Source organism: Anopheles gambiae, chromosome 2, assembly GCF_943734735.2.
Source record: "Anopheles gambiae chromosome 2, idAnoGambNW_F1_1, whole genome shotgun sequence".
NCBI lineage: Eukaryota > Metazoa > Arthropoda > Insecta > Diptera > Culicidae > Anopheles > Anopheles gambiae.
The window spans coordinates 8,035,842-8,057,979 of NC_064601.1; the positions used below are offsets into that span (position 1 = coordinate 8,035,842).

Sequence of the window (22,138 nt, forward strand, 5' to 3'; positions counted from 1 at the left end):
TGATTTACATGCGATTTAATGGCACATTTAGCAAAGACAGCTGAAGATTACACACAAATCCATGCTGCAAGAGATAAGAGGCACCCAACCGCCGCTACTGTGACGGTAGCTTTATCAAAGCCGTGAGGCATCTGTTGGAGGTTTTGCAAATTTGTGCGCTGCAAGCGTCGTATGTTCCCTTTGAGACAAAAAGCCTCTGCCAGGGCATGGGTGACCTAGTGTTTTTGAGTTGTTTGCGTCTAGGGACACGATTAGACAGCAGCTGTACCAACACACACACATGTGACAGCACTATCTACAAGCCGGGCTCATGCGGATGAGCTCATGTTACGTTCGGCTTAAGCCAAACCATCGTATTGGATCCATGTGCTCGTCTCGTAACGATCAACAAAGAACGAGATTCTTCTGCTCACTGCTCAATGTTCTCAAAGGGCCATCATTCTTCTGGCCAAGCATTATAATTAATTGCATACTTGATGTACGAGATTGTGTCGCTTGGTATGATGATGCGCCCGTGGAAAAGTCTCCCCCTGTGCGATGATCCTACCCTATTGCCTGTTCATGACAGAATAATTCAATTGAGCTGATGACGAGGTGGACGCGTACCAGTAGGACGACCCCGATGAAAGCGCCGTTTTATCGTGCTGCAAAACTCATCAAGTCTTTCGCTTTCTCTCTGTCTCGACCCGGTCTTATCCACCAATCGCATAAATGTGCCAATTGCAAAGCATCTGGTCAATACATTGCGCATCGTTTAGTGCATTTTTACTGGCTGACCACACGCATGTTCGCAGTAGTTGGAATGGAAAAAGCAATTGGAGGGTGTTTTTTTGCTGCGTTTGCAGTGTCTTCCCTTGAACCACACTATCGGGACATGTATCATGTTGTTGATGTACGTGTATGTGTGTTTAACGCAGCTAAGTCTTTCCACTGGAGACCCTACGCAGTGTTTCCTTGGGACACGGGATGCCCAATCTTCCCCAAAGGTGGTGAAATGCCCACAGCCCCACAGATACCGGGACCGTAGGGGCAATGGAATTGAGCGGAAAAGATACTTTATTTAATGGGTTTTGGAGTTTACTTTCCGAAGACAAGACACAACCTCTCCCATTTTCCGTCCCTTCCGATTGTGTGAAGATGCATCGGTACCGAGACATTGGTTACCTTTTTTTCTTTTCTTTATAGTGAGATTCCATCGGGCATAAGTAGTAAAGCGTCCGTCGGCTTTCTCACGAGCAGATTCAAATCCATTCGAAGGTGTGCAAGACTGTCCTCTATCTGTAGCTGTCCGAAAAAGTGCACACACACCTTGTGGCTCCCTCGAAGGGGACAACACATACACACTGTTGTCTGACGTCTGATTACCGATTTTAGGTAAAAAGGGTAAAGTACACGCTCTCGAAGCGAAGGGTGTAATTTTCTAACACACGACGCAACCACTGCAAGCGCGCTGCACCTTATGGTTTGAGCATCGGGACACGAGCGAAGGGTTGAGAGCGGGCAGGCACGAAATGACCATGTTTATGCCGTTGAGTAACATTATTTAATAATTGCTAATTGGTCGTTTTGGGATGCAGAAAAGGATGGTGGGATTGTGAGCGTCGCTTTTCACTGTCACGAATCGAATGAAATGCCTGCTCCGCGTCATGGAATGCCTATTTTGGTAGTTGATTTTTATGGACAGTTGGCGGAACACTCGTAATTTAAAATTGCAACATATAAGGTTCGTCCTAAAAGTGAAACCTCCACCGAAACATCCCTTACTCATCATGGGAGCAGATGAGCTTACTTATGCTGCATGATAAATAAACTCCCCTTTTCACTACCTCCGCACACCCCTCCGCTTTCCGCCGACTTTTCACGGCTCACCGTTTCTTGTATTTTTAGAATAAAATTTAAACGATTTCCGTCGATTAAGCGCAGCCCCGGAGGCCACCCGGACTTCCACCGCAACCGGGCACTGTGCGCTTGTGACTTTGGCTCGCATCGGCGCGCGCAATAGCGATGTGCAGCTCGGAAATAAGATACAGTCGATCGTAAAGAAATCAACATCATCGTCACCGTCTCGCGGAAGATGATCGTGTCGGCCTTTCGACCTTCTTCCAACGTCGCGACCGCACAAACGGAAAGCAAATCGAAACACGCACGGGTGAGAAAAGGTCCGGCGTCCATATAAGAATGCGCGTCTCGCCATCTCTCCCCGGTGCACCCTCCTCCTCTCGGGTGCGATTGGGGATAGTGAAGGAACAATATTTATCTTCCCCCCAAAAAAAACCGAATGTAAACATATTACCGACATTATTATTATCTTGCTGCTTCCTGTACCTTTCCTCCTCATGTTGTAGAGTGCATTTTACACACACACACATATACACAAACACGAACCGTACATCGGCGGATTTGAGAAGAAAAAAACCCCCCAAAATACACCATCGACAATTCTCGAGAATTACTAACGCACATACAGCATACATCGGAGCAATGCATCTGTGTGCAGCAGGGATTTATGCACTTTGCGGCGCGCGGTACACGCGTGCGTACAAGTAGAAACGCAGTATGCCTCTTTTCTTCTCTCGTCGTGTTGCGGATACCCCACGAACAAGGGGATGGCCAGAACGGAGCCGAAGAAGCGGCCTTTAAAACAAACGCGGCCCCGAAAAACTACACGCTGCTTAGCGGGGCGAGCATTAAAGTTTTGCTTTTATCTTGTTTTTTGTCTGTTCATCTCTTGTAGTCTTTTTTCTTTTCTTCTTCTAACATTCGATGCACCCCTCTCGCGTGCCGGGGCCCGGCCGACGTGGGGTCGGAGAGAATTAACTTGTTGAAACAAAGTGTGAAGTTAATAAATTTGTAGGTTTCCTGTTTCCCGTTCCCCCTGGGCGCATATGCACTCGTTCAACATTATGTTTTCTTTATCATAAAAATGATTTTTTTTCTCGAGAGGTTTTTGAGCTTCGTTGTGAACAGCAAAAAAAGATCTCTTTCCAATGAAGAAAATGTTTACGGGAAAGAGTGTCGGGAGAGAAAGACAGCGTATGAAAGACACGCTCCGCAACAAACCCAGAGAGCAGGGAAAACTCCACCGCGAGCGTTTTGCATCTGCTTCGTAGGGCCCGTGTAAATAGCACTCGAAACATTTGTCATCGAAATTAAAGATAAAAAATGATAAAGAGAGTGCTGCACTAGGCGCAGAGACGCGTAGACAAATTTATTGCTTTTGTCTTTCCTAGCCCTCTCCAAAAGGTTAAGAGGGCACTCGGGTGCCTTTTTCCATCGCCAGCAGTGAAAACAGACTGCAGACTGGAAAATGTAGATTTTATTCCTTTTTTGTGGGTTCGCTGTAAGCCCCCCCCCCACACACACACACTCACACTTATGTTGAAGTAGTGAATGCATGTCTGGTGGTCGGCTTTGATAAGCCGAGTATGTGTGTGTGTATGTTTGTGTACAACGAATGATTGATGAGTCGGTATTTTGCTTTTGCCTGAGTAGTGTATGATGTAGTGCCCGACGCCGAGTTCGATGTAAACTATAAATCCCTTATGACATTAACCGATCGATACATTCCTGGAACCATATTCAGCATGTATAATGTTTTATGCTTTGCTGTGGAATTGAGAGGAAGCAGCTTTGCTTTAGAATTTGTATTTACACTTTCAGCAGTAAACACTGTTCTGTCTGCATCCCTGTAATGGGTTCCAAGCTATAACTATTACTGAACCTCTTAGCATTTAAATAAGTTATAACTAAATCTTGCATAGTTTCTAGAGATTTATAGGATGAAAAATGATCCGCAACGACCCCAAGAGATAAAACCCAAGTGAAAGCCTGATGTTAACCTTTTTACAGCTGTCGTGCATTTCAATTAACCAGAGCCTATTCTATTCAAATTTTGAGTATTTCTCAAGAGTAGTTGAATAAGAGGCAGATTGATCGCGACATCTTGCATTCAATTCTTCTAAACATTCCATTTTTTTATAACAAAATGCAGCAGTACAGAACATTTGATTTATGAGTGATTCAAAAAATTCAAACCTTTTAAGGATTTTACTCTAGTTGAGTACTTACCGATACATCCATTATTTTTAGCAATCAGTATCACTACAGTTGTCACTACGCTGATAGTCTCTAGAAGGCAACATTTTCATCGGAATAAAGCACAAACATACGCTACACTGCGACACTGCACTGTTGCACTAACGATAACGTTTTTTGCATAACAGTTTAACTTAAAGCACAACACACTAGTTCAAATCACACAACTACAAATTGCTGCTGTAAAATAAATTCAATCTCGTTAAATAAATTACACCGCTTCACACAGTTGCCGCCCAACGTTGGTCACAGTTTGGTGTCGCGATGTTCGCGTTTCGTTTCTAGTTCACGCTCGTTATTTTGCACAAAACAACACTTCCAACACACCCAACACAAGCAATGAGCAACAAACAAAACAGCAACCAACCTATCAATCCAAGCCTGCAAGAGCCGTAATTCGTTTATTTTGTTTCTTGTTTTTGCAATTGCAACGGCCTGGTAACTAGCTTTGCCCCATGCTCGCAGCTGTGGGCGATGGCGTTGTGAGCGAAACAGATTTCCGCATTCCGGAAGGATTTTTTTTGCTGCTGTACCTAACACTCCCTGTACAAAGATCAAGCTCCAAACGAGGCAGCGAAATAAAAAGTGTTCGTTTTCCCCCAATTTGCCCCGTATCGATTAGCATCGGTAATGGATACTGTCAACTTGTAAATTCATCAAACGGATTGTTTGCCCACTGTGTGTGTGTGTTTTTTTTTATCCACTACCGTGCGACATTAGGAAGAAAGGGGCACTCCGTTTTGGAGACCTCAGCAGTGCGCGCTTTGTTTCCGTTCGATTTCTCCACCAAACAACAAAACCAGCCCGAAGGCGTCCGTGGTTCCAGCAACGGCAAACGCCTCCTCCAAAGCAATATGATAATGAGTGTGTGTGTGTGTGTGTTAGGGGAGGAAGGAGATGGTTGTAAAAAAAAATCCCAGATCGTTTGTTAGATCAACTAATGTGGGCTTTTTTGTGCGGAGAAGCACACAACCGCACAACAAATGCCCACCCCCCCGCAAAATGACCCAAAGTGGGTGTTAACGCTGTTGACTGATGGTTTTATGAGAGTGCCACTTTTACCACACTGGTGAAATGTTTCATTTTGTTTGTCATTTCATACACACAATATTGCCACTCTGGGCTTCCCACCGAGGAATGTGGAAAAAGAGATTTGAAATTGGATTCCATATCACGTGCGATTATTAGGCTGTCTATTTTCTTCCCCTTTTCAACGCCAACCCCAAAAACACCGTGTTCTGTGTTCTGTTCAAGGTGTCCACACCTTCGAATCTGAGACGCCGCTTTACTACCGGTAAATCGTAAAATTTATACCCTTTTTCTATGCTCTCTATCTCTCTCCGTCCCTCTCTTCATATATGTCCCGTTCTCTCTACCTTTGCCACCCTCCATGATCGCGTAAATGTGTCGAATACGGATCTAAATTTAGGCAGACGCGTACGAAAAACTTCCGATGCTGGCCAAAGATATGTGTGTGCTCTCGCCCCGTCTGCATGCGATGTCTAATTTCCGCCGGCCTGTCAGCAGCGAAGGCACGACACTATTTTTAGTGGAAAACCACCGACGTGTGCGCTTTGTTTCCGTGCCCGCTGTAACCCCCCTGCGGGAAGGGCCCGACGAATGGCGCTTAGGCGCGGAGCGGAAGGGATTTTTCACAAGCTGCACACATTTATTTGGTGAGATTAAATAAAGTAGGTGAAATGGAGCTGTGGCGCGTACTATCGGGCCGGGGCGCTGCGAGCGAGCTAAAATGCAGGCTTAAAGGGGCAAATAAAAAGGCATGAAATATTTCCACTCTCCACCACGTGGCTGGGGAGCTTAGTTTTTCTTGTCAATGTCTTGTAAAAAGATCTTCTTTGTCGGTGTGTGTGTATCTCTGTGGGTTGTTGCGTGTGTCTGAACGAAACAAGGGATTGCTTCCCACTTCCGAGCACCCATAGTTGTATTATAGCTTCAAAACAACTTCAAAATAAACAGAAAAAACAGGCGACGTCTGCAAAATTACTTCAAACAGACTAGTACGGCACCAGTACCAGTTTATTTCCAGCACTCTAGCTCAACGCGATCACGTCACCAACCTGTTACTTTTCTGATTCTAAGCACACTCGCACATGTGTGTTCACTTCGCCTGCTCGCTTCAATGAATGAGAACGGTCATAAAACACAGCACCATGGCGGCGGCAAGCGACTAATCAAACGAAAAACAGTCCCCTTCTAACTCTTTTCCCTTTGCACGATGATGCGATCGTACGGAGGCGTACACGGTGGTTTTAGTGTAATGAATACGAGTGTCTGTTACATCACTGTGCAAACTTGTCATGGCGGCCGGGTAAGCTCCTCGTCCGTTTTCCCGCAACGATTATTAACCCTCTACTCCGGCAAGACGCACAGCCGGTATGGATGACGAACGATCTTCAATACACTTCGCGAACGCACCGCCGTCGGTTCACGATCAATAAAATTATCCCCACCCGAAAACCCGAGTTATAAGTTTGCAATTAGACACACTAATCTGAAAAATTTAGACACAGGCCAGGCCTTGCTCCTTCGAGTTGCCCTCAAACGGCTTCTGATGGTCGTAAAAATGGCTCGTCTCGCCTAACCGCAGCACCCAGACTCGGTTCGGTTGCGTACGTGCGGTAGCAAAACAGTAGCACGCAGCACTTTGAATGATGTCACTTGAATGTGCAACCACCATCGCACAAGTACCCGTCATCTTCATCAGCTTTGAAATTATCATCGCACGGGCATCAATCTTCGGTAAGGAATTGAAGTGAAACTCGCCAAACTGACAGCCAAATCCAATTAGATTGGTAATCGTCTAGCCTCGCGTATTGAGGCACTGGCGCGCTGCATATCGATACGGCCAGTACTCTAAGTGCTGTGGAGTGTGTATTAATTAATATTTCCCCGAGTATTGAGAGGATGAGTCCATGTGGCGGCGGTAAGAAGATAGCTCGGAACCCGATCGTCAAAGGTCGCTTCGGTAGGTCAGATGTATTACGATGCTGATGAGTCCATTCCGCGAGTCGTGAAGGGGATAATATATCCTACATGCAACGAAGGCACACTTGTTGATGCAGTGTCCAGGGGCGTGAATTGAATTCGATCCTCGTATCTATGAGATGGAACGATCGAGCATCCGAGTAGATCAACAAGGCAGTAAGGTTGAGGTACTTTAGCAGTTAAAATCGACACTATTCGCTTTTCGATAGAGAGCGCAAGATCTTAACCACCGCATGTAGAGTGAACAATTTAGAGAGAGAGTGAGACTCTTTCCTTCTTTACGCTTTCGTCAACGACTCTTCTAGTTTTTTGTACGGCTTACCTCTTTGCTGGATCAAATCGTATTGAATTAATCAGCAGTAAGTGCTTCTGCTAGGAATAAATCTGTGTGTTTACCTTTCCGTACCTAGCAGACTCCGCTCAAGCAAAAGTATATGCACGGTACTGCCAATAAACATTGTGTCCACTTTATCACGCCTATCGCATGACAGCTGAATAGTGACGAATGAAAATGTGTACACCCTTGGTCTCACGACACAAATTGAACAGTGAGCGATCTGGTCCTGGTGGAACCATTCTCCACATCTGATTTTTGCAAAACACCTCCGCCGGGGCACATACCTCGCACGATCGGGGAAGTAGTATTTGTCATCGTGATAAATGCGCAAGAGCGTGACTGCTATCAAAGATCTAGCACCAAAGTGCTGCAGCGTGGCGGACTGTCCCGTCCCAAACTCTGCAGATCACATGAGGTAAACCATTTTGTTGATGCAAGAGCCGTGCATTGGTGAACGACACCGCCGACGAGGATCTGCACCGGTGGTTGCTTTTGCTAATTACTGCTAGCACGCTGGGGCATCCACTATCTCACGTTCCCATTTTTATGGACCAATTTGCGTCGGGCGTGATGGAAGCGAAGCCACACCAGTGTCACCTTCTTGCACACACACTCACACGTTCGCAACTAGCGCCAAAAACCGGACTGGCGAGTAGCCTTAGTGTCTGGACCGCAGCCACATCTCCTTCCCAGCGACCGGGAGGAGGGCGTACAATTACACACAAAACCGCAACCCGCAATGGCATCCGACTGCACATGCCTGACTGCCCCTCTGATGACAGCTGAAAGCCTCATTGCGAAACGTCACGTAGCAGCGGTGAATTACCGGCGGAGATCCCGCAGGATCATCTCCAGCTGTAACCGTCGCAGATCGCTAGATCCAAGCTAGATCCCTTCGCCGATTGTGCCAATTACACGTGCTGCGCGGACGGTTGAAGCAATCAGCAACGAACATCACCTCAGGGCTTGAAAGGTATGACCCCGAAGGGCTTCTGTGCGGCTCCTAACCTGCCGGTAGAGATCACACGACGAAGAATTGCGATCACAAGTAGAAGTTCGAAACTGCTGATTTGTTTGTAAACAATGTGCAGCAGTTGTAGTGTGATCTCGCCTCCGGAGGGTGTCGACCCGTAGGCGCACTCCAGTCTGGGAACGGAAAGCTATGTCCGAAGTACACACACACACACACACACACACACACACACACATACACACACACCCATTTCTTTCTTGCCGTGGGTTAGCAATACCCCTGTTTGTTTGATGTGTGAACGTTTTAAATTTGATTTGTTTTCATTTGCCGGACTCTTGATCTTCCGCTCGGTGGTAGGTAAGATTAAACGGGAATATGGAGCTGGGCCGCCTCGTGAAGCCTTTCTCCCGCACATTGTGGCCTGCCCAAAGGAAAGGGAGAAGACCTGCCGATGCTTTTACCATCTTTTTTCTTATTTACTGATCTCAAACCAAGACAAAACTGTGTGCCTCTAGAGCGAAAGGGAAAAAACACTGAAATCGGCAATGTTTGCGAGCATCAGCGTGCTTTCTGTGTGTGTTTGTGTGTACGTGTTTGGGACTGTTGCGCTGCATCAGCACGAAAGCAACAGCAGGCTAGCGCTGCAAGCCCGCGTGGTGAAATTTATTGAGTAAGATTCTAATTGAGATAGGGAGCCGAGTTGAGCCTTTGTACAGTGAGACGTGGCGCAGCGCTGTTTGCGTGGAGCTGCGCTTCCAACCCTTTGCAAGAAACGCTCCGTGTAAGTTCCCTCCCCATCATCCCGCGGTAGTTTCCGCTCCGCGAAGTGGTGGCCACCCGTCGATCGAAACCATAAAATTGCCATCGTTTGCTCGGAACGAACCGAAAACAAACGGATCTCTTTATTTATTTTCAAATTGATGATCATTAATAATTCCGTATTATTAAAGTTCATTTGCTCCGGCCGGGGTGTGCACTCTCGCCGCTCAAAAGTAGTGCCTTTCTTGGGCCATCGGTTGCGCTACTTGAGTCGCTCGGTTGCTTGTTTTGCGAAACTTCACCGTCTCATCGTTTTCCACAACACTTCCTCTACCCCTCCCGCATTCTCTCTCGTCGTGATGTTGACGAGGTTTTGGTAAAGGAAAACTGGGTAGTCTGTCCGGAAGCGCGCTAGCTTCGTAAAAGGGAAGGCGCAACGTCGAAAAATTAGGTCTCAGAGGTCGTAGGTACGCGCACCAACCGTCTGTACCTGTACCGAGCCCTCCCCATACATTGATAAAGCTTCAATTATTAATCACAACCAGGCACGCAAATAACTGTGATGAACAGAAAAGGGTGGATTACCTTTGGAAGGGAGAAGAGAATTCTGAAGAAACCGTTTTAGCCGTAAGTCGCTAACTTCATTCAGGTAAAATGCTTTCTTCCGGAGGATAACCCCTAACTTTCGCAGCACTTTACATAAACTGTATTGTTTGAAGTACCTTCTTTTCAACCGGAATAGTTTAAGATGTTCAAGCTCTTGCATAAACACAATTGATTATTCTTGTTAAAAAGTACAGTTCAATCTAAGAAATGAAATGATCTTGAGGTTTTTAACACAACGTTTGAATTACACAAACGACCGATCGCGGTGTACACTAAAGTCGTTTAAAGCCTTAGCTCACAAAAACAGCAACCTCTTATCATGCCGGAATGTAAACACCAACAAAACGCGCCACGTTTTGCAGTACAATAAAGGGGGACCCTTAACCAGCCCAGACAACAGAGAACTCGCCTCACTGTATCCCAAAAAGGTGTACCCGATAAAGTCAGTCCCACCCTACGTTCTTTCTGCTAGCGCACCACCACCACCGGCTATCAAGAAGCAAATAATTAAACTATCCTCTCAGGCGATTGCCCCAACGGTCAAATATTTGCCACCCTGGCCAAGGTAAGGTGGTGGTTTCGCTCCGCCAGACGCGTTTTCTTGCGCGGATACACCTTGTGATGTGGTACATAGAAAAAAAAACCTTGCCATGGAACCGTGGTGGAGCTGGCAAAGTATCGCGTGCAAAGGATGGATTCCTAATTAAATTAAGTCTACACCAGCGCCTGGTAATGGTGATCTTATCTCCTGTGGCACTTTTATGCCCGCACTCGCTCGCTTCGTGGACATTCCTTCACGCGTTTTGCTAATTCCGTTCATTCGTTACCAGCCAGGGTCCTGAGAAATTTCACATAATACCGGGGTTTTAGCAAGCAAGAAAGATTAATGCGTGTTTGGAGGAGTCCATTTAAAAAAACCAGCCTAAGTGGGAGGAGAAGTGTCATAAAAATATGATCGGAAGTGTTAAATGGACGGGAAGCACTATCAAAAGGTTAGATGATTAATCAGGCGATCTCCTTCGAATGTGTAGGCCCTAACTGAGACGGGTAGAGCAGCTCACTCTACTGCTCTCGCATCGTTTATTTTGAAAACCCATTTACCTTCCAAATACCTGTCAACCTGTCATCCGCCTGTCAATCATTCGGGATTTGTTTGCAGCAGCAATTGGGCGTAACTTAGTTATTGCTAATTGCTGCCGGGCCTGACTTCCGATAGTTTTGCTGAATGGCCTTTTCCAGTTGGTTGCAAAACAAGTTTCCTTCTTCTTCTTCTTCTTCTTCTTCTTCTTCTTCTTCTTCTTCTTCTTAAATATGACCGCACAAGCGGTCTTGATAGGAGCCAAACCTTCAGAAGATGAATGAATGAATGAATTTCCACTTGATAAGGCTCTGTAATCATCGAAAAAACAAGCCTAATTTCAAACTGGTTGGCAAGACTTATTCGTTTGATTATCATCACCAACTCGTTTCCGATGAAAACAAATCTTCCACCGTTGATGCATGACGAACAAAAGTCAAACACAGTGCGATCGATCGAGCGCCACTTGTTACTTTCAACCCAGTCTCGAACGACTCGCCCTCACCATCCAGGACCAGGTTTTGGCAGAGAGTCCCGTGGCCTCACCGCACTAATGAGCCGCCGCCGTTTCAGCTCGCAAGGGCTCCGAGTTCGTTATTATTCCGTTGCATTATCGTGGGCTGTCAACCGCTTCACGCTTCTGATCGACTCGTTTGGGCGTTTAGGTGAACAAAATGCACGACCTGCGGAGGCAGCGCAGACGAAAACAACTGAGGGCCCCTGAGCTCCAAAGCGTGTGTCTGCTGTCGGTGGACGTCCTTGAGACTAATTAAAGCGAGAGCTTTTCTTATCCATCATACAAAGCTGCCCACAAGAGCTGAGTGCAACTCGGCGTAAAAGCAAAAGCAAAATACCGGTCACAAGTGGCAAAGGTTTTGAGTCAGTGAGCATAGAAAGCCAAAATCAGACATCGGACAGACTTCGGCTTTGTTGTGGTGCGAGATTCCAGCAGCAGTCGCCTGTTGAAAAGGTGAAAAAATAACACAAAACTTCGGCCAAACAAATCAACGAGCTGCAACGTCTAACAAGCCACCTTGCCTGGCGCGGGAGTTGACAAGGGCTGACGTGATGATGACGACGACATTAACTACCAACAATTTCATCGTCCCAACGTCACCAACAAACGGGGATGGAAGAGTTTTGGAGAAGGGGGCTGCTCGTTTTTTTTATTTCGGTCATCAACTCCAACCACTTCATCACCCAGAAGAGTGCCCAGCTCCTCCTGGACGAGTGTATAACAAATACGAGTGACCTAGCCGGAGTGTTTACAAGAAGTTCGGGAAAGTCAACAGCACATGCCAACACATCCTCTCGCATGCTTCAGGGCCTTGTACACAACACTCAAACATGAGGAAAACAAAACTTGTAACTATTGTCCACGGTAGCGGAGCCTATTGAAAAGATGCCAAGCTTCTGGTCTCGGTTTGGCCACTATTGTCCTCCTCTTGTCAACCAAGTGGCCGGGATTGCTACCGGCAGATACAAAAACCCCAGCCTCCGCAGCCGGACCTAAATCGTGCCCCATTGAGTCGTGCTCGGCGCTCATGTAAAAACACTAAAATTACTGCTGAATAACTCAAAGTAGGGCAAAGGGTGCTCGTTCCATGGTACTCGCACACGCCAGTTCTTCCAAATGCCCGTCTGGATGCCAATTAAGTGAAAATTCATCCAACTGGGCATCTAACCGACCGACGAAGGAGGAAAATCTCGCTCCATAAAATGGTGTGTGCCCTTTGGCATGCTCGTGCAATACCAGGCTTGCAATCGAATGCAAATTGTGTGTGTGTCTGGAAGCGTGCCACTAGTCAACGTCTTTCACCCACAACAACAGCACGCGATTGTAGCCTGAGGACATTGCAAGCAAATGGTTCTGTGTGGGACGTTCGCTTTCCAGCACAGCCTCTTGCCGGGTGGTATTCATAGAACTCGCGCAAGAATGAATTTTCCTCTGGCTCGCGGGCAAAGTTGATGTGTACAGTGCGTTCTCCACACGCCCTGAGATGCCATCGATCATCATTTATGCCGTTGCGGCGAGGAACGTAACACGAAACCCATTTTCTGACCCAACAAACTCTTAACCGACAATGGACGTGTGTTGACTTTCCTCTAGGTACTCCCCTATCGCTCGGAAAGTACCGGAACACTAGCAAAACGTGCCAGAAATCTCAACACAAACACACAAACACACACACACGCACACAGCAGCAGCAACAGTCAGAAAAAGTATGGAACATGTTAGATGATCCCGGAACTATAACTATGCGGAGATCTAAACATAACCTACATTCGAGATGCGTTCTACTGTTGGCGACCGATTTCCACCGTCTGGCTACACTTTCCGGCCCTTGTAGTCAGCACGTCAGGCAGACAGGCGCGTGTTCAACGCACCTTTTCCGTAAAAATACGTTTCACTCGAAAATGTTCAAGCTGGCGCCTTGCTAAAGCGCAGCCAGGAATAGCACTGACTAGCATCAGTGCACTGACTAGCCAAGGAGAAGCAGCAACAGCGTTGCAGAGCAGAGGTGTGCAGCAAATTCAAGCATACATAATTTATGTGCCACTGTAAACATATCCGCAAAACTCATCCAGCATCGTTGCTGTCGCTGCTGCTGCTGCTGTTAGTGCTGCTACTTGCATTACACTGCCTGCGTCTCCAAATCTCGGGGCACGATAAACAGTGTGATTAAAAGTTCTTTGGCCCTTTTGGCCTTTCTAGGCTACAGGCTCGTCTGGCAGTCTAGTGAAGCGCGGTGTACTAGGTTTCGGGAGGAATGGAACTTGAGATGAGTGCTTCCAGTGCCGTTGACGAGTAGCAGAACAAGTTATCTGACGCAGTTGATGGTTAGAAGTGGCCTGCACCGTTAACCAGATGCTGCAGTTTTTGTTGCTGGTTGATGCTGCTGCCCTCGTGGTGTGGCGAGAAGGGCACACGATGAAGTGCTGCAAGTTAAATGAACTTCTTACGTATCCTGGACCTTTTGTAACGGCCTTTTGCAAGAGAGAAAGAGCGTTCCACTGAATGGCTTTGTTGCTTTCGCCCTTTGTATAAAGTGGTGAATACACGTGTTTATAGTTCACCACATGTGAAACAACGTCGTTTTGGTCTAGGTTCGTGCCATTCTTCTCGGATCATAAACCAGTTTTACTAGTAAATGTATGTATTACTAAATGTAAATCATCTCATCTTTGCCTCTCCTACCCAATAAGCTACAAGAAACTGACGAATGAAATGGAAAGACAAATAGTTCCTATTTCTACCTTATCCACACACACGCGCGAGTTCCAAACAGCTTCTAATAACTTCAAACCCCACGTTCTCAACACACCAACCACCAAAAGTTGCACAATGATCGTTCCAGACGATTACGAAGCAAGCGCAAGATAATAAGAGCAATTTCGTTAATCATACTTTAATGAACCTTGAAACCAACACGCTGGGAGAAGGAAAAAAATCTGAAAACCCTCACTGCGTTCGCTGCTACATTCTTCAGGCTCTAACACTTTTTAAAAGGCAGCTCGATTCGATAAGGATTTTTTAGTTTCCTTCTTGTACAGCCGGATGCCATCCCAATCGCGAAAGGGTGGGAGAGAGAGAGAGAGAGATAGAAGGATGTTAATTGATTCTTGAAATTCTTGTTTTGTATTTCACACGCCGAGCCAGTGAGTTCGATAGGAACGTTCAAGAATGCCAGGCTAGAGAGAAATCGCCATATAACTACAGCACACTCTAATGCTTCGGTGGTACCTTCTTCTACAACTCGTTCACTTCAACTTCCGCCCAGCAAAGGGCCGCTGTGAGTGATAATTTGCGGGGCGGAAGTACAAAATTTACCTTGAACGAAGAATTGCTGGAAGAGAGAGAGAGAAGTACAATCGGAACAGAGCAGCCTGTGTCTGTGATTCAATCAACGACGCCTTATCGCAATTGTTCGAATTTTTCGACCAATTCCTTATCATCTGCCGTTCGAGGTCAGCTGCTGCTGCTGCTGCCCGAATGAATGTATGTAATTCAAAAGCATACGTTTGTTATCTACTGTAAATGAGTCCTACGTTACACCACAGTGTACGAGTACCCAAGTGATGCAATAGCCGTAATTGGGATTCCCGGACCCCGGACTCCTTCGTTGAATGTCGCATTTTGTGGGTCAATCCGTAGCGTACTTTTAATTACTAAATACCAAACGCAAAGCGGTACCATCCTCGTCTTCTTCGTCTATCGCCAGAAATGTCTTAGAACTTCAGACCCGGGGCTGCTGGCTTGGCGCGGCCGACCAGGAACTGCCAAACCAGAACGCATCGATTTGTCAACGGCCGTCTGCCGTCCGCCTTTCTGGTTGTCTGTCTTGCGGTGCGGTGCCGTTTTTTTTTTGTCCTCCGTCTTATCCAAAGGTCCACCACGGATACATGAAAGCGTGCCGCCCGGTACACCGTGCACACCACGGTTGTAAAGGAAGTCGTTTGGTCGCCATTAGGCGAGCCCGCGCACCGTCTACGCGACATGACTTTGTCACTCTCGCGCTTGACAGTTGCGCACAGTTGCGGGAGTTTCGACCGACACCAAGTGCTCTGCATTTACTACATTTTTTGCCTCGCTTGTGCGGCCCTTGATCAGTTGGCACCTTGCGCACGTGTGCTGCAGAGGAGGGGAGCGCGTGGAGCGCCCCTTTTCTCGCGCCCAGCAGTTGCAGGTTAATGTGCAACGGTGGTGCATTTGTGTGCCGGGGTCCGGTTGGCAAAGGAGACACACACTTATGGCTGCGTGCTGTACCGGGAAGCAAAAGGTGCGCTCATTCTAAGAACCATCTTTATTTTATTACCACACACACACACACACGCACACACTGTCTCGAAGCTGTGTTCTAAGCATTGCTGCGCAAAAAAGAAGGTAAGATGATTTATGACGACTTGACGCTTTTCATTTTACTTTCCCTAGCGGTCGCAGAGGACAGTTCAAACCCGAAGAGGTGCCACAGACTGTAAAGTTTGCACTTGAAGAGCACAACATCAACAAAAAACCCCGCACCATTCAACAATGAAACAAAACCACCCGGCACACACGGTGAGGTACTTGCCACTGGGGCAGTTGAGTTGTTTGGCGCTGCAACTTTGCAGTGTTAGGGGGCACGTGCGTACAAGCCTGGGCGAGTGTTTGTGAGTGCATGTGGTATTTGTGTGGCCCACTCCCACCGTTAGCACAGTTGGCAAACGTGAACCATAAACCACCCCGCGCGCGACGATCGGTCGGCCGGTCGGTCGGTGGGGGCCCCATAACGAAGTGGGCCGATATGTATGCGTGTTTGCGCGATTAAAAATAGAACGCAGACTGGTGGACCAGGCCGGTGGACTTTTAAATTTATCGGTCCGAATAAGTGCGCTTCGAAGCGTTCCCGATTAGCGCGCGGTTTGGCTGGGCGAGGATGACAAGGCAGAAGAAGAAGAAGAAGAAGAAGAAAAAAAGGTGCTTCTGTGTCTCCTGGTTCCCAACTGCCACATATTCGAACCCAAACACCACGCTCCAAGCGTAACACCCTTCCCCAACGGCACGGAAAGGGAAGAAATTCTAACACTGGCAAACCAACCACCGGTCTGAGAGGCGCAGTGTCTTATCCACCGAAGCGATCGCGCCAGTGTGGCCAAAGTGTGGCGGCAATCGATGGATCGTTTCGTTCGTTACGATTATCGAATGTCGTCTTCCTCGCCCATTTCGGGCGCAGGGAACGATTTCGAAATCTCCAAAAAAAAAAAAAAACAAACTGACCCAACTGGCGGTGGCCCCCACGCACAACTCGGGACTGCTGGTGAATGGCGCGGGCGCGCGCGACGGTTTTCAGGTGGGTGGGATCGCTAAGAAGCCGATCGATACGCCACCCGATATGTTGGCCCAACATAAACATCATAAACGCGCTCTCCCGGCCCGGCGCTGTCCCCTGTTCGGTGATCACTTTCGATCATCATCGAGGTGTCTGTTTTTACTTTCCTTTTTAAGCCTCCGTCGTGCGCGTCGTGCGTTTATTACTTTTTTGTTTAGGTTTGAATGTGGGGGGCGGGGAGGTTCGTTCGATGATAACGGGGTGCTCCTTTTCCTTTTCGGTTCGGTCGTAAGTTTCTCGGATTTTAAACAAAAAATGGATGCCGCCACTCGCGCGAACGACAAGGGTCGCTTGCGAAAGCTCCGACTTTCACCGTTGCAGGCGGGCGGACTAGCACTTCCCCCACTACTAGTATGCATGCTGAGCAGGAGGCACGGAAGAATGGAAAATATTCACCAGAAGAAACACCAAAAAAAAAAAAAAACAATAATAACTTCAAAAAATCGACACACAAACACACATTTCAATCGCAGCCTGACGCTAACTGACGCAATTAATCACCCGCTGTCATAACGCCTGTCGACGCCTTGTCAGCAGGAGAAAAAAGGGTTCGCACTTCCTTCCACTTTCGCACGCGCTTTCGTGCGAGCAACATGATTCGCGCAAACATACACGCGCGCGCAACGCCGGGCACACGGAAGAAGAAGAAGGGTGAGAAAATGGGCGATCGTCGAAACGTTGTCGATAAAGCGTGCGAAGGGCTGAGCGGGAAGGTTGGCGTGCTCTTCTACTTTTGCTACACCGATTGGTACACAATCATGTAAATCACACTCACTCACACACACACACGCTGCACAAACAAATTGCTGTGAAAAGCATAACAAGAAAACTCATCTCATTACACAACGGCGTACACGCGCGCGGCTTTACACACGGAGGCGTTTTGTTTTCCAATAGCACGAGTGCGTAAGAGTGTCACACCAGCATGAGCAGCGTAAACTGCGCGCGGCCTATCGATCAGTTATCGATAACGATAACGCACTTGAACATTTGCTGCTCCTGGCTGCACTGTACTGGTGTGTGCCGTGTACCTTATCGCGTTGCTACCTTGCACACACACACACACACATACACTCACACAATCACACACGGTCAAACACACTTATCAGCGGCGACGACGCAAGCATTTTAGTCGATCTCATGCCAAAAACATGCCGCGCGCGTCTCTCAACATACAGCGGCTCTTTCCGCGCCTTCCACGCCGCGGCACCGTTTCCACCAACGCTCATACAACGCACACTGTAGTACCGAACACCCCGTGTTTTTGCGCGAACCGGTCGGCGGTACTACTTACGACAGGCACAAGTGTGTAAGCAGGCGGCTGGGGCGAAGAGCGCGAGAAACACAAAAACGAACCTAGCCGCGGCAACGAATCAAAACAAAGTGCGCGTCCTCCGCGCGCGTGTAGCTTCTTTTGCCGAGAGCTGCTGGTAGTAGCGGCGATGCCGAGACGAGAAACGCTCTCACCGTGGGCAGGGTACAGTGGGACACCGTGTGGTCATGGGTAGTGCAGTATGGTGTGAAAAATTATACATTTTGTGCTTTATTATAGTGAACGCTAATATTTTTAATTGTGGTGTGTTACGAAGGGTTATGCAGCTTTTTTGTTTGATTTGGTTTAAAAGTCTTATGCACCTCTTATTAAAAACAAAATAATTTAGCGGACAGATTTGGCGTTTATTTTCAAGCGCGTAATATGAATCCCCAGTTTTCACTAAGTTTCACTTAGAAAATTTAAAATATTCTACAGTTAACTGACAGCTATAGCATAATATGTGTAGCTAGGCGTTTAGCTCTTCCCACATGAACAAATAAACAAATATTACAAGTCAAAGTACGGTTTTACACTGTACCATTTCACTAACACAACATCTTCGATAATGATCTAAGAGTGATGATTGAAATCAAATTATATTCGACCGATTACGTAGAAACAAAGCGAAGCCAGTGCATGCTGCGCAGCAAAATTCAACAACGTACACACTCTCACCATCAAACGACCGTACACCTAGCTGCAAAATCATTTAATTTGCTCTTTCTCTATAGCAAAGGTATTGAATTGCTAGGAATAAGCTCTTCTGAATATTATACCCACTTTATGTTTTATATCGCTACATGTTGTCCTAAACTTTGATTCATGATGATCACATCCAATGACAACACAATGCTTTTATTCATGAAAAGTATATTGAGATTATACAACCGATGTCTGTAGGAATTATGATTTTGTTTAGGTTAGTATTAGGCTGATTTCACTCCAGAGTTTTTTTTTTCTTAAAACACTTTTTCTCTTATAATTTAACGTCCTAGCGGTAAAAGCTACGTAATGCAGAGAGCAATAAGCCAAGAGCTACAAAACAAAACAAAAACAAAACAATGAGGAGAGCTTATTTCAGAACCATTATAGCATTATAACCACCGACAAACCGACGTGACACTTCGGACAAAATGAGATTCAAAAGTTATCTCCTGATTTCAAATGAAAATACGTTAAACACTAGCGCCATCTCTATAATGATTCGCTTACTACACTGACACAGAGAAGAAACTGCTAAATCCCCTTTTTGTTTTTCTTCGCAAATTCCAATGCGTATTGTTTTATGTACTTCTCACATCTTTTGCATTGATTTGGAAACTTATAAAATGATTTTCCTGGGTGTTTTGTTCAAAAATTTCGCACAAAATCTTGCCTCACACTTCCTTCGCAATTTGTATTTAGAAAAGTTGTTTACATCGAAGCAGCAGTGAACAGAGCTTACTTTGACAGAAGTGATCGCCTCACTGGTAAATGACAGTACTTTCGTGTGGGACACTTTTTTAACGCCAGTTTCACGTCGGTTTGTCGGTGTTATAACCATTATAGCACAACACCGCTATTGTACAAATGAAGTATAAATATGGAAATATTTTAACTGACTAAGTAAGTGAATAGTTACACAATCGATGCATTCATGTATTTACTGTGCATTCGATGTAAACCTTCCGTTCTGTTTTTTGTTACGAAGATTTCCAACAAATATGACGAACATGTCCATGATTAAGGTAGTAAAAAAGTAAACGAAAAATAAACTAGCGAATTTGGGATTGCACAAAATGATCGAAATGTCAACAATTAGATTTTATAAACCCGAAATAAAATGTATAGTTTAAATTCAATTTTAAAGAAAGAAACTCTTGCTTGAATCATGTCCCGCACCCGATTCACAGTGCGTTGGCTATGTTCAACGTGCTCGCTTCTCACACGGGCATACAAATTCCGCTCTCTGCTGCTCGTGCTCTCGCTCTCGCTCTCGCTCTCTGTCTTTCTCGGCAGCAAGTGTGTACGCGGTCGCAGCCCACAGCATATGCGGAGGTGTGCAGCGCTTCCAAACGCGGAACGATCACGAGGGGGGCTCGTCAAGCATCAGCAGAAGCAGGCGTGCGGCAACAGTACTTCCTCAAGGGCTTCCGACGTGGGACTTGAGACGCTCTACAGTACGGCCATCATCATCATCATCATCACCATCGCAGTAACGAAAGAGCCACAGAACCCTTTCAAGCTGAAGGGAAACACTGTACGTAAAAACAGCAACCTTCCCAAAGCGAATAGAGAAAAACAAACCCTCAGGAAGGGCTTGCAAAGGTGATGCCTGCTGTCGAACGTTATCCCGATGTGTGTGGCATTTGAAAACAAGCACACATACACATACACACGCTTGAGTAGGTTAAACTGAAGAAGGCTATACTGGGACGCGGCATTTCTCTATGGAAGCGCTCAAAATACCGCCACGATTCCAAAAACGTCGCCGACGCCGACGACATTGCGGAGAGGAAAGTTGGTTGCGGATCTGGCCGCATGATAGTATGCTAATCGGTTTAACATCGGTTGTTGCGTGCGGAGGAGAGCAATCAACAAGTTAAACCATCGTGTCGAAATGCAAATAGTAGAGTTTAAGTCGAGAAACCTTTGGTCACATAAGTCACCGTACGCCGATGATGCGCGTAGTCAGTGGGACGGAGTGAACTGGTATGTAAATCGACTGATAAAGCACGAAGATAGATTAATAATACCGCAATAAGTAGTCCTATAATGTGTGCGCAAGTGTTGTGCAAGTTTATCAAAATGACTCAATCGCGTTCGTTGTGTGGCGTGTTGAAGTTAATGTAACTAAAATAGTCACACACTGTTGTTACGCAAAAGCAGAAGAGCTCAACCGCGCTCAGCCCTGCATCAAACATCCCAAGCGTTTCCCGATCGTTCGATCTTGGTGTATGTAAAGCGCAAGAACAAAACCACCACGACCCCGACCGCGGTACACACCGCCAAATGCAAAACGGCGGCCCGGTTCGTTCTGTCTGCTTTTTGCGCCTTCCTTCTCGTGGACCGCTGCTTTTTGCCCTTCTTCCGGAGAACCTTCCGGCGCGCCGTATGGTAAAACTGTTGTGCGCGTTGTGCGCATTGCTTTTCGGCGTTTTCTCTTTCCCACTCTCCCGTGCGATGCCAAACAGTCAAATCTCGCTTTGTTTTTGGTTGGAAACTTGATCCGCTCGACAGGAAATTAGTTTTTGGATTAGCCGGGCCTAGAACACGCGGCCGAGGTGACGCGTTTACGGAAGCTGGCATTTTTGGTGGGGACGCCCAATTGGCGACGATGTGAGCCGGCAGCCGTACCCGAGAGCGTGACAAATCGATCGGCAATGGAATGCCGTACTGCCGCGAGGCTGAAGGGTCTGTGAGATGCAGATCCGGTTGGAAGGATCGCGGACGCGTCCACATACAGTGTAAGCAAGAGAGAAGAAGAGGGAGAGAGAAAGAGATAGGGAGAGTGGTGGTGGACGATAAGTGCATTTATTTTCGTTGCTTCTCCTTACTGTGGCGTGCCACTTAACAACTCTTTTCGGGCAGAAGCAGTGGGCGCACACTTTCAAGCAAGGCAAGGCCCTTCGGCCGAGTGTGAGTGTGTGTTTGTATGTGTGGGGGACTGATGCAGCGTTGGAATTGGCGGAAGGAGCGCATGGAGATCCCAACATAACAATCAAAGTGCATCGGAATGTGTGTGTGTGGAAGTGGGACTTTTCTTAAGTGCAACACTCTGGGCAAGGAAAAGTGCTTGTAAAAGTCGCGTGCTAAAATAAACGTTGCTGTGTTGCTTCCTCGAAAGTAAATGCTTTCAGCATACACAGACCACTGGGAGTGGGTGTTGTGCATTAATTTGAAATCGAGAACATGCCACAAATGATCGAACGGTCTTTTAATCATTCCGCCTCTAGCGGCGCATTAAAATGGAAGAAAAATGGCACGTTTTAATTGAAACTCCACTTCACAGTGAGAAGAAAAAAAAAAACAAACCCAAAGGAGGCTCCTCAACCACCGCAAAGGGGGTGGTGATGGTAAATTGAAATCCATATCGCACACAGCAAAACCGATCCTTCTT

General features: G+C 46.8%; 1 protein-coding gene across 15 annotated transcripts in view; it reads right to left on the reverse strand.

The window, feature by feature from the left end:
• LOC1281495 (tensin-1) overlaps nucleotides 1–22,138 on the reverse strand; it is a 155,809-nt gene that overhangs the window by 76,491 nt on the left and 57,180 nt on the right. For 2 of the 15 annotated variants that reach the window (XM_061643742.1, XM_061643739.1), the window contains exons 1-2: nucleotides 18,019–18,133; nucleotides 4,069–4,275 (exon numbers count right to left, since the gene is read on the reverse strand). The exons of 12 other annotated variants lie outside the window; for them this stretch is intronic. In XM_061643742.1, the coding sequence (XP_061499726.1) occupies nucleotides 4,069–4,080 (12 nt within the window). In that variant the 5' untranslated portion in view covers nucleotides 4,081–4,275; nucleotides 18,019–18,133. Of the gene's footprint in view, nucleotides 1–4,068; nucleotides 4,276–18,018; nucleotides 18,134–22,138 lie in introns of those variants that run through there. One more of the 15 variants, XM_061643750.1, reaches the window with a different exon arrangement.